Source organism: Carassius auratus, chromosome 32, assembly GCF_003368295.1.
Source record: "Carassius auratus strain Wakin chromosome 32, ASM336829v1, whole genome shotgun sequence".
Lineage (NCBI taxonomy): Eukaryota > Metazoa > Chordata > Actinopteri > Cypriniformes > Cyprinidae > Carassius > Carassius auratus.
In genome coordinates, this window is record NC_039274.1 from 17,210,975 (window position 1) to 17,228,848 (window position 17,874).

Here is a 17,874-nt window from a genome sequence, read left to right on the forward strand (position 1 = left end):
AACTCACTGGTTAAATCTTATGTTCCCTCCAGAAGTTTGCGCTCTGCAAGTGAACGACGCCTTGTGGTGCCATCCCAAAGAGGTTCATAATCACTCTCAAGGACCTTTTCCTGGACTGTGTCCAGCTGGTGGAATGACCTCCAAATCTCAATCCGAACTGCTGAGTCTTTACTCATTTTCAAGAAACATCTTAAGACTCATCTTTTTCACCAGAACTTAACCAACTAATGCTAGCACTTTTCCTTTTTTTCTTGTCTTTTATATATAAAAAAAAAAAAAAAACCTGGCTATGCGTTCTGTACTAGACTAACTGAGACTTGTCATAGCACTTGTATCCTGTTGTTGTTCGCTTGTACACCTGACTGCTTCTGTTCTTCTCATTTGTAAGTCGCTTTGGATAAAATCGTCTGTTAAATGATTAAATGTAAATGTTTATACAGGACGGTACAGAAAGTGCACAAGCGGGAGAGAGTGGAGGGGACGGCGTCAGAATGGACCTAGCGCTGGGACATTTTCAAGGATCACCCGAAGCACAACCACACTGTATACACTAAGGCTGCTGGTTCTAACATTTTAGAGTGCCCTGCGGTAGAAATCTCATTCTGCATTCCCCACGGTAAAGAAGACACAGTCCGGGGGGTTCCCATTAGAAATCAACTGGTTGAAGGTTCCCTTCTCGAACTGTGCAACACATTTTCACTGCACAAATGTACACAACTCTTGTAATGAAACACATTACTAAAACATGTTTTTGACAGAAACTGTAGGTTTCCACCAAAATAAAAGATCCACTGGTTTCGGTCATAAAGGTACAAGGGTTTGTCTTGTAAGTGCTGCAAAAAAATATGCTTTTATGTACCAAATTATTTCACAAAAACCTTTAAATATTATTGTATTTGGATTGTTCTACTACCTGTTTTTAGCATTACCTCCATGCATACTCTGCATAATAAAGTGTGGGATTATTTTCATCTGTTTTATACAGTAGGTTTCCAAAATTAAACTGCTGTTTGACAATTTTGAGCATGTGGTAGTTTATTGAAGTTGTTTGTAAAGCCATTGCTGCCAGTCATTAGATTTTTAGCCTTGCATGTACCGTGTTGATCTAAATGCCAACTAGGATCTAGGTGTATTTATACACGGTGCAAGGTACGACGGGGAAACAACGTCGTGTTATCAACGCGGATTAACTTTTCAAAATCAACACCTCATTCAGCTTTCATCCCAGGTCTGCAGCACGACCCTAATTCACCCATAATGCAGGTCAGACGGTGAAACAGCGTCGCGATTTCAACGTTGATCCAATTTGCAAAATCGAAAGGTTATTCAACGTTGATTCAACGTCGGGATTTCAACGGTGAATCAGCGTCGTGATTTCAACCGTACATCAACGTCACGATTTCAACGTTGATCCAATTTGCAAAATCGAAAGGTTATTCAACGTTGTTTCAACCATGGTACCTGACGTTGTTTCAACGTTGAAATGCCGGCTGGGATACTGTACATTTTGCCTACAACATAAATATTGAACATAAACAATTAAAATCTTGTTCTTTATGGGACTAAACCTGGTTTCATTAAAGCCCTTAAGTTAAGAAAACTCTAGGGTACCCAAGTGAGACGTAGGCTATGGATCGCCTGATTTATAGCTGATATTTTGCGCCTTTTACAATCCACATCGACTGTAGAGAAATCTGGATCTAACTACAAAAAAGTAAGATGAGGATGCAGATGCCGCGATCATAAACGTGATTCGCTCGGTTTGCACATCTCAAAAATGGCAAAAGCGCACGTCCTCATAGAACTCGTGACAACTTTTGGAATTTAAGTCCGCCGTCACCAAGTCGAACACAAACAGGTGTGGCGTTGATAGTTTTGCAATAAACGACTTGAAAAGTACAACACGTATATTGTTATTTCGCAGTTATTGCAGTTACGCCACTGACATTTATCGAAGAATTGACACCACACAAGATTGTGACACAAAATCCTATATAGCCTAATTAAGTTCTTTATTCAAATAAATGGCAATTAAATTTATTTAAAAGTCAGAAATAGTTTCATACATATCAGTTTGTGTTACATAAGTATTTGAGTAGAATAACCAGTATGAACCAGCTCTTGTATGTAATTTATCAAGCTGCATATGGGTAGCATTATTCAATTTGGGATGTAATATGCAAAATGACAATGCAATATGTAAAATGGCAATGCATTTCTGTATTTACATTTACATTTTCCAATACATTTGTGCAACGTTTGGTGCAAAATTAAAATGAAAATTAAATTACATAATTTTCATTTGGCGTTTCCTACACCAGTTTTGATATGTAAAATGAATATTAATTTTAACGCTTTATAAGTTGCAAAATTAAAATGAAAATGTATTACAGAAATGATTAGATATGTCTAACATGTTTAAGCAAAAACTGTTGCCAAATGATCATTTAAATGCTATTTTTCTTAAATGCATTAACACTCACAGTCAAAACACTTAAGATTGCATTTTCATTCAATGTCCCGCAATGAATGTAGCAAAATTCAATGTGCACACTGAAAATGCATTCCGAGCCGATCACATCTCCGCCCCCTTCTGCCCTGTCAATCACTGCGTGAACAAATGGAAAAAATGTGCCCTGTAATTAAAAAGGCAATGCTGGTTTTTGTTATTTGGTCTGCGACTTTATTTACGGGACACGCCGAATCGTCAGAACATTGGCGCAAGGCTGCTCAGAGCGCTTGGTCACGTGTCACACCAGAAACTCAGAAATTGCTCACGGTTCTGGTAAAAAAAAAAAAAAAAAAAAAAAAAACCCGGTTCCCAAATTAAGTCAAAATTGCTGAACACCTGTGACAGTGCGATTTGTAGTTGTAGAGAAAAGCCACACATGTGTATCAGTAAATTTGAAGTCACAGAGAGAAATGTTCTAAGAGTTACAAACCTGTAGACTTTTCTCTCTCTCCCACAAACTCAACAGTTAAACCTTTTCAAATTCTTCATTGCAGGTGCACAAATCGTATTCTACAAATCACAATTTAAGAAACTTGTACACTCATATTTTTGATACAATTGCTGCAGTGCAAAACGCATTTACACACCCGCATCAAGAAATGTGAAGTCGTGGAGAAATTTAGGACATCCGCAAATCAGTACGTGAATTCATCCAATGAGAGTTGCACACTTGTAGAGTATTTTCTCAAAAATGTCTTGTATATTTTTCATAAACAAGTACATAACAGCTGCTTGAATCTGCTGCAATGAATCTCAAACACTGTTTTTCGCTTTCAAGTGACTGTTGTGTTGTGTTTGTGGGAGAGAAAAAAGTCTACAGGTTTGCAACTCTTAAAACTTTTCTCTCTGTGACTTCAAATTTGCTGATACACGTGTGGCTTTTCTCTACAACTTCAAATCGCACTGTCACAGGTGTTCAGTCGTTTTGACTCAATAATACCTTCATATTAATACTATACCTTGAAACTTACATTTGTGTAAAAAAACAACAACAAAAAAACCTAGAAAAAAAGTATATAAAAATTATTTGCCCGTCTTCTTTAGCAAAGTTGTGATGAACAAATTAAACATCTAAATATACCTGATTCGTAGATTAACACTTTATAGTTGGTTTTGTAACTGTAAGTAATTCTCTTCAAATTCACCCGTGCGCTAGTGCTGAAGAAGGGCAAGGTCACGGAGAAGTTCCATTGCAGCATCAAAGGGGCAAAGATACCATCACTTTCAGAACAGCAGTGAAAAGCTTGGGCAAGGTTTTTGACAGCAGCCTTTAGAGACTCCGCATCAGTCCAGTCAACCTGCCAGGAGCTGGGCAGCTGGTTAAGAGCAGTAGACCGTTCTGGCCTCCCCGGCAAGTTTAAAGCATGGATTTACCAACATGGTGTCCTGCCAAGAATACTCTGGCCGCTACTTGTATATGAGGTTCCCATTTCTACGGTAGAGACCTTGGAAAGAAAGGTCAGTAGCTGTCTCAGGAGATGGTTAGGGTTGCCCAGGAGCCTCAGCAACATTGTCCTCTATGGAAACACCACAATGCTCCGGTTGCCTCTGAAATCCCTGGAAGAGGAGTTTAAAGTGACTCGGGCATGCGAGGTGGTGATGTATACGACCCAAAGGTGGCTCAGGCAGGAATGCAGGTGAGGACAGGAAGATAGGGGAGCGCCCAAGCTGCTGTGCTGGATGCGCAGGCACGTCTGCGGCACGTAGAGCTTGTGGGAGTGGTGGCACGAGGCAGAGCAGGCTTGGGGATGTTCCCAACACCTCCTCGACATAAAGAGTTGAAGGGGAAGGAGAAACGCAGCCGAATACAGGAACAGGGTCAGAGCTGCTGTGGAGGAAGGAAGGATGAGTACAGCAGCTGGAATGGGGCAACTGGGGGCCTGGACAAGGTGGGAGCAAGCCATGGACCGCAAGAACACCTGGACTGGACAGAGCTCTGGTAAAGCGAGCCACACCGCATAACCTTCCTGATTCAGGCAGTGTACAACGATTCCCCCAGCACAATTCCCCTAGCACATTGTCAGCACAACTATGAGACCAGATATTATTCTAGTCTCAGAGAGCACCGAGAAAATAATTAGGATGGAGCTGACTGTGCCATGGGAGGACCGCTTGGGAGAAGCCCACGAAAGAAAGACACAGCATTCACCTTGTGGTAATCCACACAGAACCGGACTGAGCCGTCCATTTTTGGAACTAAAACTAAATCGGGCTCGCCCAGTTACTATTGGATTCTTCTATCACTTTCTATTCACTTCTATTCACTTTTAGCGGAAATGTTGTGGAGGGCCACTGCTTCAGGATATCGTGTTGCATAGACAACTATGACTAATGCAAAGCGATGTCCCCGTGCAGATCGCTCTAATGGCCGATGAGGTCCATACCAATTCTTTTGAAGGGGACCTGCATTAAGGGAAGGGAGCGCAAAGGCGCTTTTGGGGCGGCCGGTGGATTCACCAACTGACATTCCGGACAAGACGCACACCACCTGCGCACGTTGTGGTGAATGCACGGCCAAAAGAAACGGGTCATGAGGCGATTCAGTGTTGCTGCTTGTCCCAAATTGCCTGCCATAGGATTAGAATGAGCCGTATGGAAAAGCATTTCCCTGCGGCTCATTGGAATCAACATCTTGGGTCTTGGGTCAATCGATACAAGCCTTCTCTTAAAATGGCAAAATACGGATAGGTGAGCGGGTGGGCAGGTTGGAGAGGCTGGCCATCAATGGAGCGGACCTGCTAAAAAGCATGTTTTAATATCTCGTCCTGAGACTGCTCCAGAGGAAAGTCATCACGCTCCGGGAGAATAAGTCTCCCGATTTCGCTCAGTTCCCCTGAAGCAGAACTCAGCGGTCCTGGCTCTGTCTCTCCCACTTGCACCTGCGCGGCCCAAGAGGCATCCGCACATAACGACCCCAATAAAACAGTAAACGTGGGCCAATTCGTTCCCAAAATAATCGGATGCCGGAGGTGGGGTCTAACCGCTACCTCCACACTATGCTTTTGACCCCTGAATTTAATAATAATCGGGACAACCGGATACTCCACCACATCCCCGTGTACGCACCGCACCTTAACCACGCGGCTTGTATCCAATGCCCCCGGTTGAATCAGGCTTTGATGGATTGAGGTTTGGTTACATCCTGAATCCACCAAGGCCGGATATGTACCCCCCTTGATACTCATGGGTATTTGGTACTCTCCTGCCTGACCGGGGGTGGCCTGTGGGACATCCAGGAACTGGATCATCGTTCCCACCTCCATCACTGGACACCTGTCCACAAAATGCTCCGGGTCCCCACAACGCCAACAGGCCAGCCCAGACCTTCCCGCTGCCACAATGGCAGGGAGTGGATTGGAGAATTGGCACGGAGAGAGTGGAGAAACAGGGCACCGGGGCGGGGCCCTTGGACTCTTGTAATGTCTTTGGTCGAACCCGCCCCGCCCCCAGGGTGGGACACGTGGAGGGTTGGGTGGACGGGACCTAGGAAGAGGGACAGGCCGAGAGAGAGAAGGAGAGGGAGAGAGAGAGACTGATGTTGTGGGTTCGCCGACCCCTGGACACGCCACCATGTGGTCCTCCACTAGATGGATGGCCGAGTCCAGCGACGTGGGATGGTGGCACTGGAACCACTCGGCTGTTCTCTTCGAAAGCCGAGCGATGAACTGATGAAAGTTGTGGTAAGGTTTGGGGGAGAGATGGTTCATCTGGATGGGTGGAGAAACACTTGCTCTTTTTTAGCCAGTGAAGAAAGTTTTGCCGCTGTTGTGCCTTCTTGGAGAGTAACATAGTGTTGGTGGTCCAGGTGAGATCCTCTGTGATGTGCACTGCCAGGAATTTAGTGCTGCTGACTCTCTCCACATGTGAGCTGTCGATGGTCAGTGGGGGTTGGTCAAATGAGTTTCTCCTGTATTCCATCACAACCGCCTTTTTCTTCTCCAAATCGAGGGACAGGTTGTTAGTTTCTTTGTCTTCTCCAAATCAAGGGACAAGTTGTTAGTTTCACACGATTCAGCCAGCTGTACCACTTCCTCTCTGTAGTGCCTTTTATCACTGTTGCTAATGAGACCTACCACAGTTGTTTAATCTGCGAACTTGATGATGTGGTTTGAGCTGAACTTGGCAGTTTAGTCGTGGGTCAGCCGCATGAAAAGCAGCAGGCTGAGCACACAGCCTTGTGGAGCACCTGTGCTCAGTGTTGTAGCGCTCGAGGTGTTGTGGCTGACATGGACTGACTGAGGTCTGGCTCAACGAGGTGTTCATCTTTCAGTTGTACAGCACAGTCTCTCAGTACACGGCCAGGTATGACATCAGGACCCGTAGCCTTGCGTGGGTTACCCCCAGATAGGGTCTTGCCTACATCGGCTGGATACAGAAAAGCGCCTGATCGTTGGGAGTTATGGGCAGTTTTTTGTGCAGGTGTGTCGTTCTGCATTTCAAACCATGAATAATAGTGGTTAAGTGCATCTGGATTTTTAATGACCACAGAGAGTCAGGACCTCGGTTTTAACGTCTCATCCGAAGGACGGTGCTTGTTGACAGTATAGTGTCCCCATCACTACACTGGGGCGCTAGGACTCACACAGACCACAGGGTGAGCACCCCCTGCTGGCCTCACTAGCACCTCTTCCAGCAGCAACCTACTTTTCTCAGGAGGTCTCCCATCCAGGTACTGACCAGGCTCAGCCCTGCTTAGCTTCAGTGGGAAACCGGTCTTGGGCTCCAGGGTGATATGGCTGCCGGCAAGTGATCGCGCTGATGCCTCCATTTCCTACAAATAGTCTCTGCGCAAACTATTGGATATAGTGCACATTTATCTAGGTTCATCGTTTTAACATTGTTATATGCTTGAACTGTTTTATATCTATAGATTGAATTTAAGGCAAGTCTTGATGATTTGAGAAAGCTTTATTGATAAAACGTAGGCTCATTGTCGAGAATGGAACTTTCGGAAGATTACTAGGGTGAGGATGGAAAATAACTTTGACCAGACCATGGGGAAAGTCTAGGCAATATGGCGAGACTGGCAGAGCCTGCAAATCCCCAGTTCTCTTCAGAGAAGTAATAGTCATTAGAAAAAACATGTTTAGGGACAGAAACCTGAAAGGTGCTGACTCTGTTGGTTCGAAACTGTTGTCAACCAGACCCTCGAGCACTAGAGTTGTGCATTAGGACAGGTTCCCTTGCAGAAACTCCAGCACTGGACCAATTTGGCAGTGAAATGGGTCTGCATGGTGTGTCATATACCAAAACATGCCATCTGAGGGCATAACTTCTTCTAGTGGAGGAAGCCCTAGCACTTAAAATAGTCTCTACTACATCAGCATATCTTAGTTGGTTTCCCTCAGAGGCCAGATATGAAGGTTCCAGAGATCGGTCCAGGGATGAACTACTGTCCCCTCCACCTGAGAGAGAAGATCTCTCATGACTAGAATCGCCCGCAGCAAGCTGTCGAGGAGTGATATTAGATCTATGAACCAAAATCTGGTTGGCCAATGAGGCACTATCATTAAGAAACGAAACACTTTTTGACGGACCTTGGCAAGGATGGGCGACGTAGAAAGAGTTTGAAGATCCTGACACATAACACTTATTTGCCTCTGATTGGTCCTTGGATGAAATTCCCTGTCATATAGATAAGACTGCATGTTACACACCACCCCACACCTACTTTAGGAAAAAAGGTTGTGTAAAAAAACCACTGAAAGGTGTGGGGCAACTTACTGTACTGACTAATTCTGTTCTCAGAATAAATATCTGTGGCCAATGCAATGTTTATTTCACTAATCAATGGTATTTTGATAATATCAAAACTGCCTTTCAACCATCGTAATTTTTTCATTCTTTCAAAACTGTACCATAGTCAGAAACCAGGTGTGTTATGAATTAATAATCAAATGAAAGTCAGTGTTCACACACATTTATTTACATTAGTATTTAAAAACATGTCTAACATTCAACAAATGAGAATAAAGCAATGATTTACAAAATTAAAATTCTGTTTTTGCATATAAGATTAAATTAAACTGGTATTAATAAATACATTATATGATCAATTAAGAGTTATTTATAGATTTTTTTCATAAGACTTAAATTTATTGAATATTAATAGCTGAATATCATGCTTTTGCAGGCTGCATTCATTATTTAGGGTTGTGCAGTTCTTTTCTCTGTATCCCAGCTTGGAAAACAGTATGAAAATGAGGTTTTTATTTTAATTGCACTTGTCATCAAAACAAGTCACACATTCAACAGTTGTCACTAGTACTTAAAACTAAAAGCAGTTTACATTCATTTCACAGAAAAAAAAAGAAAAAAAAAGGAAATCATTATCCAAAATCAGTTAACCACTTTAAGTTTAATTGATTAATATTAAGTTTATTTCTCTATTAATAGACGTATGATGCTTTTAAAGGCTTGTGCTTTTCACAATTTCCCTGTATTGAAACGTAGATCATCTGTTTCTTCCAAAAAAGGCTGCATTCTTGGATCCATTACAATCAACCACATAAACATTTCTGCATAAAATCACACAACGGAAATATTTGTTTTGATTAATTTAGCTCTGAACAGATCCTGATAACTATAATAATGGCAATTCATTTTAAATGATTAATTAATTGACATAAAAAATGTGTCCACCGAAAAAGAGATGTGATTTAAATAAATAATGAACAATGAGGTAAAAATGTCTCTTAAGATAACAGTACTGCATTTGTCACCTGTATCACTACTTGATCTGCATGCCTGCTCTGAAAATTGTATTTTTTTTATTCTCAGTGTTGTTGCAGCCACATCATGCACAGTATCAGCTGTTGCACACAGAGTTCTGAAAGGCTCTCAGATTTTCAGTATGTATCATTATGTACAGTTATTTAGGTAGTTACAGGTGACAAGTGCAACTCTTTTCCTCAGAGCAGGACTGAGGATTTTTTTTTTATATATTATATAACAATAATAATATTTTAAAACCCCCCAAAAAAATGTCAAGGCCCTTCCAGAATACACAGATGCATGATGTAATTCGTATTACTGTGAACCTGATAAATGCCATATTACATTTGCTTCCCAACTTCCCTCACCTTAAAACCCACTAATGGCCTTTCCAGAAAAATGTCCAACTGCTGAAGATGTGCCTTAATTGCAACTGTCCACAACAGCACTTAAAGACTCAGATCAATGATGATATGCTCAAAGATCTGTGTGCTGCCCTTAAAACTGGAAGCAAATACAAAGTCCCTCCGGTCAGTGGAGACCACAGTAAAGGAACGAGGGGCCTGGATGTAGACTTCCTTGAAACGCTCAAAAACCTTCTCTTCTGCATCCCATAGATAGATCTGCGAGAAGGTGTAGTCGCTTCCCAGAGCCAGGTAATACCTTTCTTTGAAGGAAAATGGCTGCAGGATCATGGAGCCTCTCGAAGGAAGGGCCTGGACCTCTGAGAACTCCTTTGCAGTCCAATGCAAGACTTTGGAGTCACCGATGTATCGGGTCATGGCCAGATAAAGATCCTCCTTGATCCTGAAGGCCTTGACAGCAACTACATCTTCCATATTTGGGATTTCCCCTTGCAAGGCAAACTTCTGAGTGCTTCTGCTCCACTGGTAGATGACCGGTACTTGGGAACGGCTCGCTAGGATAAGATGGGCCTTACCGTCCAAATTCACAAACTCTGCATCGGTATCACGAAACCATTCGTGAAGTGACTGGTAGGAGTAGAAGCCCTTGTCGTTCCATTTGTAGAGAGTAGAAAGTCCAGCCTTCGAGCTGTCAGCGATGATGAAAAACCAGTCGTTGCCAATCTGAAATGCCTCGATGTCATTCGGCTTGGAAATCTTGGAAACCTCAATGTCCTGAAACTTTGTGAACTTGCTCTGGTCTTCATCAAACTTGTAGATGTGGGAACCACCAAATAGTTGAGCAACGATGACAAACACCTGGTCCTGGATGATCACAGACTTGCAGCCAACTATGGACTGACCTAAAAGAAAACACGATGCATGACATTTATTTGATAATAGATAACATCAGAAGTACAATAACAAATGTAGATTCTACAGCGTCTAATACTTCAGTTTCATCCATCGCACCCAAATAAAATCTGCAGTGCTTTACAACTATAGGACAGGAAGAGCTAAATAAACTTATCACTGTATGTAAACTAGCAACATGTTTATTAGATCCTGTACCCACTAAATTACTGAAAGAGTTACCTGTACCCAAAGAACCACTTCTCAATATCATTAACTCGTCGTTATCTTTAGGTCACGTCCCAAAACCATTCAAGCTGGTGGTTATTAAGCCTCTTATTAAGAAAACACAACTAGATCCTAGTGTCCTGGAAAATTATAGGCCCATTTAAAATATTCAATTTATGTCTAAAATTTTAGAAAAAGTTGTGTCTGCTCAATTGTGCTCAATTTCTCCAGAAAGGACTGCAAAAAAAAAAAAAAAAGATCTGTATAAAGAATTTCAGTCAAGTTTCAGGCCCCACCATAATACTTGATACTGCACTTGTTAAAATTACAAATTACTTCTTGGTTCTTGCATCAGTTCAAGGCTGCATCTCATTTCTAGTTTTACTTGATCTTATTGCTGCGTTCAACACCATAGATCATGACATACTCATAGATAGATTACAAAACTATACAGGTATTCAAGGTCAGGCTCTAAGATGGTTTAGATCCTACCTGTCCGATCGCTACCATTTTGTTAATTTAGATGATGAGTTATCTCATTTATCACCAGTAAAATATGGAGTGCCACAAGGATCTGTCCTAGGTCCTCTTCTATTTTCAATATGCATGTTGCCCCTTGGTAATATTATTAGAAAATTCGGTATTAGTTTCCACTGTTATGCTGATGGTACTCAACTATATACCTCAAGGAGACCAGATGAAACTTATAAATTATCTAAGCTAACACAGTGTGTTACAAATGTAAAAGATTGTATGACCAACAGATGACAGAGACTTATTAGACCAAAAAACTGTACACAAAATCTAGTAGACTACAGTTTGCAACTAGACGGATGTACTGTTACTTCCTCTACAGTCAGAAATCTGGGTGTTATATTAGACAGCAACTTGTCTTTTGAAAACCATATTTCCCATGTTACAAAAACTGCATTCTTCCATCTTAGAAACATTGCCAAGCTATGAAACATGTTATCTGTTTCTGATGCAGAAAATTTAGTTCATGCATTCATGACCTCTAGACTGGACTATTGTAATGCACTTATATATGTGGTTGTCCTGCATCTTCAATAAAATGCAGCAGCTAGAGTCCTTACGAGGTCAAAAATTAATTAAGGGTTAAACTAATTCATTTTACCTTTTTTTGGAACAACATCTACGCTAATTATCGCTCTATTTATTTATTTTTTCTGTTTTGCAACAAGAATTTACACAAGCTCCAGTCTGGATCCAAAACACCTGAGAAGAGATGATGCTGACCCTCAGAGGACCTCAGATGATGCTAACCCTGAAACAACATGCAGAACTAACAAATATTGCTATTTACTATGCAATCACATTATAAATGCTGTTAATAGTGTTCTTAGTCTGGTTGACTATGTCTTGTATTCATTTTTCAGAAAATTCCTGTCATATGTCATAAACTGACAGTCACCACATATAAGCTACTACTAAATATTGTAGAAACTTAATTTCCTGTAAAGTTGCTTTGCAATGGCTTGTACCGTAAAAGCACTATACGGATAAAGTTGAATTTAATTTAATTTGGCCATACACGATCCTTCATATGACTGTACCTGTTATGTTGTCGTAACTCCTGAAGTTCATCTCGATGTGGTCCCATTGGAGAACCATGCAGCTCTCTATGTTGGGAGCAGCGATGGCCACATACACGTCGTTCTTGTGGGAGAACGTGTCCACAGATAAAGACTCGGCAGGCACAGATTGGAGAGGAATGAAATCTGGAAACATATGGTAAAATAGCATCTTAGTAACTGTTTTGCATCTCATAACTGATGTGCTGCATCACATGTGGAACACACTGCAAAAACTAGCCCAACAGACACTTGTCGATTGCCCAGCGATGGCCGACAGCCAACTGACAGCATGGTGTGCCACAGATTTTAAAGTTGCGATGACATGAAATAAAGTCATCTCTATTGGCATTGATGGTTCCATGGAGAACTCTTAACATCCATGGAACTTTTCAATTCCACAAAGTGTTTCTTTATAGTGGAAAAAAGGTCATTTAGATTCTTAAAAATGTCCTTCACGCTAATAAAAGATGGTTCTTTTAAGAACTGTTCAAGGAAAGATTCTTTGAAGAAAGCAAAAATGGTTGTTCTGTGGCATTGCTGTGAAAGCCCCATTTCAACGTTTATTTTTAAGAGTGAACAGCAAAAGATGTTTTAATCCTTTTACTTCCATATAGAAAATACTATGTATGGCAGGACTTGGAGAAACATATCAGTTGTTTCAGATGTGGATGTTGCACTCAAAGTTGGAGGCAGATGATTGTAAGCTTGCAAGAGTGAGGTTAAGTGAACTATTCGATTGGAGAAGTCCTGCATACGTCAAAAGAGAGAAGTCATTTCACTAGAATATCCAGTTATGAAATTGAATATCATTAAAAAAATAAAAAATAAATAAGCATATAACCAGATTAATTGTTCACAATTTGATCTATAACATGCATTTAAAAAACAGATTATAACAGTGGTTATTTCATATTATCATTAAGAATTAATAATTAATTTGACCAAAAAATGCACTGAATTGGATTTGTAGTCGGAAAAAGCTTACAAACAATGCCTAGCATGCACATCCTCATTCACATACCTGTAGAGATGCATTCGTTATGTAAGCTCGTCATGTCATTGAGCCGCTTGCCCTTCATCTCCTCGGGACCGGTGCAGAAAACGTCTGATACAGTTGCATTCGTGCTCTTTAACCACATCATCAGCCACTTTGCTCGGCAGTCACACTCAAAGACATTGCCCCTCAGGTCTCTGCAACGAAATGTGTGTACGAAAATAACAGTAAGCATTGACCTTATTTTATAGTGTACATTCCTGTAGGCTTAAAAAGACATTTTATCATCTCATATTCAATGAACTATACTATAATAGTTATCGCTAAGTAAGCATTTACAGAAGCTTAGACTCACAGCTCTATCAATGAGTCCAGATCAATGAATAGATCTCTGGGCAAAGCTTTAATGTTGTTGTTTGCCAAAGACCTGTGAAGAATACAGCAACACTTTAGATTAAAGTACCATTCAAATAATTAGCCAATGTATTCTCATTTAATGTAATTAAAAATGACATACAGATGAGTCAAATCCCTAAGTCCTCGGAAAGAGTATTTCGATGTCGTCTCAATCTTGTTGTTTTCTATAAACCTGAAGAATGGAGAGAAAATTAAGAGCTAGAATGATAAATTCATATGTTCAAAGAATGTGAGCATATCTTAATTATGTAAATGTTCAAAACTGCACAGCTTCCCAATATATTTTTTCTCTTGAATAAAGAGTTTACTTAAAGATGTACCATCCACAGTGTAGATGAGTTTGTTTCTTCATCAGGTTTGGAGAAATGTAGCATTGCATCAATTGGATGCTCTGTAGTGTATGGGTGCCGTCAGAATGAGAGTCCAAACAGCTGACGTCATTTTTACTGGAGAAAGCATTGTTAGAAGACTGTTGAAGCTTAATGATGGATTTGTTTCTTTAATTCAAGACATTAACTGATGGACTGGAGTGGTGTGGATTATTGGGATGTTTTTATCTGCTGTTTGGACTCTCATTCTGGCGGCACCCATTCACTGCAGACGATCCATTGGTGAGCAAGTGATGCAATGCTACATTTCTCCAAATCTGTTCTCAAGAAGAAACAAAATCATCTATGTATTGGATGGTCTGAGGGTGAGTAAATTATCGGCAAGTTAAAATTTTTTGGTGAACTATTGCTTTAAAAACAATTAGACCTTCCCTTTATATAGCAACAGCACTGCAATAGACATCTACAGTATATCTATAAAGTTTTTTAAAAGAATAAAATAACTATTAAAGAAAACTTACAGGTACTCCAGGTGCGGAAGGCCAGAAAATGTATCATCCCTTATTGTAGTGAGGGCATTGGAGTTGAGCAACCTGTCAGAGTTCAAGCATCGCCAGAAATCATTTTCATTGTAATTATAACAAGTCAGACTGTGCGTTTACAGTGCAGTGTAATACACAGCGATAAAAAGTGCCCTCTCTATTTCTCTATATCTCTACGTCAGTGTATTAAATCGCTGACATCCTGCAATACACCAATGACAGCATGGAAAAGTCAAGTCACTGTGTGCTCAGTTTCAAAAAATGAAGAGGAGGAAAACCATCACTATCTGGAAGCAAATGTGCCCTGACTTTTTTAAATTTAGCTTGAGGGGTGATTGAAAGACACCTTTCTAATGGTCATCTGTCACCTTTGCTTGATTAGCTGAGAAGTACACTGGATTCCAGTGCTAAATAACATTAGACAAAAAACGTGTTTAATAAATCAACAATATACCTAATCAAATGGCTGAATGCATTATTGTACAAATGCCAAATATTCTCCAATCTTACATTACACAGATCATTTAATACAGAAAGCAGTTTGTTTTTGAGGTTATCCAACGCTAGTAGGGTCAACTGTTCAAAACTGGACAGTTCTTGGTAGAATTTTTGGTAGATATTTTGGTAGCCTAATTTAATAGTTTTCTTTTTGCAATACCATGCACATGTAAATCTATCAAAACAATCTTAAACACTTTTTATCCACTGTTTTTCTTTTCAGGTAAAGTGAGAGATTATAAGAAAAATATTTTAGTTTATAGCAAACACAAGAGAAAACCCAACAGCAGTTCTCTTCTATAAAACATGACAAAATCTACCAATTCTTCTCCAAATGCACAGTTTACAAGAAGCAAAGTGAATCAGTATCATGTCATACACATTTGCTTAGTCAGATGGGCTTGACTTACAGTAACTGTAAAGATGGCATGTGTGAGAACATCGCCTCCTTGATCTCAGAGAAGGTCCCATTCACAATACTCCTGCAAAATGCAAAAAAAAAAAAATATATAAAATTAAATACACGCCTGACACAAAATGAAACCCTGGTACGTGGAAATATAAAAGCAATATGACTAAACACATGCAACACTGATTCTGAAACGCTATATTTCCACAAGTGAAGCCTACGAACTGATTTGATGCAGAAGCTAATGAGGACTCACAGTGAACTGACATCGTTGGGAATGAATCGAGGCACATACGAAGACCCGACGCAGATTATAGACTCTTTGGAGCAGCTACACGAAGAAGGACATTTAAAAACCTTTTTCCCCGCGTTCACTGGCGGGGCCAGACACAATAGCATCGCAGATATGATCGCGACGGCCCGCATGTTGCTCGTCAGACTCGCATGTGTGGATCCGGAGAAGCTCATCCTCTCTGCAGCAGTAAATGCAGCACTGAAGCTCCTGACATCAGCAGCTCGGCTCCTCTCGAGACTTATTTATTTATTATGGCGCCCAGTAACGGTGGATGCTGGTTAAACAGCCTCGATGATGATTGCTGTTATAGCTACACTAGAAAGCAAACATGCAGTCAGGAAACCTGAAATATATGCATTCCTTCTAATGAAAATAAAGAAAACGTCTTCCGTTTTAGAGAAGGGAGAGACTTTTCCTCTTGTAGATTCTGAGGAGCATCATTAAAGTCCACATGAAATCACTCCCAATGCAGTTTTTCTTTCCTGTGTTGATGTATTTCCTGCATTAAACAGGATTTTGAGGAAGAACCTGCTTTAGGCTAGTATATATATAAAAAATATAGCCAGCAGAATTATTGCACGTATAAATGCACCCCGTGAACATTACATGATCTTTTAAAATTACTTAAAATACTTTTTTTAAATTATTATTTAAAATAATTAAAATGCAAAAGTATTGTCAAATGTGTTGCCAGATTGCATTTTTTTTTCACATTTCAAAAACACATGCAATGTCTACGTTGTTCTTAAATCAATGCATTTAGAGAATAATCTGTGTTATTTACAATTGTTATTTGAAAAATCATTTTTACTGTATGCAACAAAATCTCAAGTTTATTCACTATTAATCATGAATTATCTGTCTGTGAAATTTAGGCTTCAGTCTCAAAATCTAATTATGACATGACAAGTATCAAAGTTTGATTTCAACCATTAATTTTATTATGATGTCAATCTTTGATGTGGACTTACTCAGTCAATATTAAAGATATAAAGGTTATATTTTCACACACACAAAAAAAAGAAGAATAGCTACTTTATCTGGGTTTTCACCGGCATCTATGTATTCTCTAACCGCAGCTGTGTAGTGAACACGAACACGAAAGGAAGTTTGTTATTGTCAGCAGATTGCTTTATTACTGAAGTAGATTATACGTCAATGAGACACAATCCTCAGATAATGATGATTGAGTAAAAGCATTAAGAGTAAAGCATCTGGAGCTGTCTTGTGGAATTATCTTTTATGTTGGAGATAAACAGATTTGCAAAGTTCTAGAGTCTTAAAGCCATTTGCACATTCAGCTGCCTATATTTTTCATTTGTTTACTCAAAAAAGGCTAAAAACAAACCAACCTTATGAACACAATATTACCATTTAATCTGAATCAGTGTGTGTGTGATAACAATACATTTTGTGAAAAAAATAATTGATTGTGCTTCATGTGGGCTAATCTGTGCTGACGCTTTAAGAGCATGATTGATGATGAGAGGAAATGAATAAGTGCAGCCTAAGTGGTTGGAAAAAAAGTGCATCAGCCAAACGGTGAGATAAACAGTAAGAGGAGTTTAGAGACAAGGCGTGATGAACAGATGGAATTGGGAGCGGAGGAGAGGGATGGGTGGAGGTAGAGGACTGAGACAGAGAACAGCAGAGGCTAGACATAGATCATGAGCAGAAAAGCTGCTGGACTGCACATTAAATGCATCACAGTGTGAAGTGAGTTAGCTGATTCAGCACCTCTCACGCGAAAACAGAGACTGTGCACCTTCCTCTGCTACGTCACACAACAGATGTTATTAAAACACTGCACTATTGTGTTACTGAGCTAGCACTTCACACGCTCCACTGAAAGAGATCATGAGCACTGTACAGCTCTAACACCATAATTATATATAGAAAATTATATAGTTTTTTTTAATGCTTTTTCAAATCAAGTTCAGGTTCAAAGAGTTTATTGTAATGTGCACAGTGAAGTTTCCCTGTACAATGAAATTCTTTCTTTGCTGTCCACATTGTGTCAAATGTGTCCTGAAAAAAAAGGTGTGTATATATATATATATATATATATATATATTTTTTTTTTTT

At 40.0% G+C, this 17,874-nt stretch overlaps 1 protein-coding gene across 1 annotated transcript; it reads right to left on the minus strand.

Moving 5' to 3' along the window:
* Positions 1–8,522: 8,522 nt before the first annotated feature.
* On the minus strand, positions 8,523–16,241 carry LOC113051709 (leucine-rich repeat LGI family member 2-like). The gene is made up of 8 exons (XM_026215678.1): positions 15,751–16,241; positions 15,496–15,567; positions 14,567–14,638; positions 13,817–13,888; positions 13,655–13,726; positions 13,327–13,496; positions 12,285–12,449; positions 8,523–10,493 (listed from the first exon to the last, which is right to left on the minus strand). The coding sequence occupies exons 1-8, from the start codon at positions 15,960–15,962 to the stop codon at positions 9,676–9,678; spliced, it is 1,653 nt and encodes a 550-aa protein (XP_026071463.1). The 5' UTR covers positions 15,963–16,241; the 3' UTR covers positions 8,523–9,675.
* Positions 16,242–17,874: the final 1,633 nt, after the last annotated feature.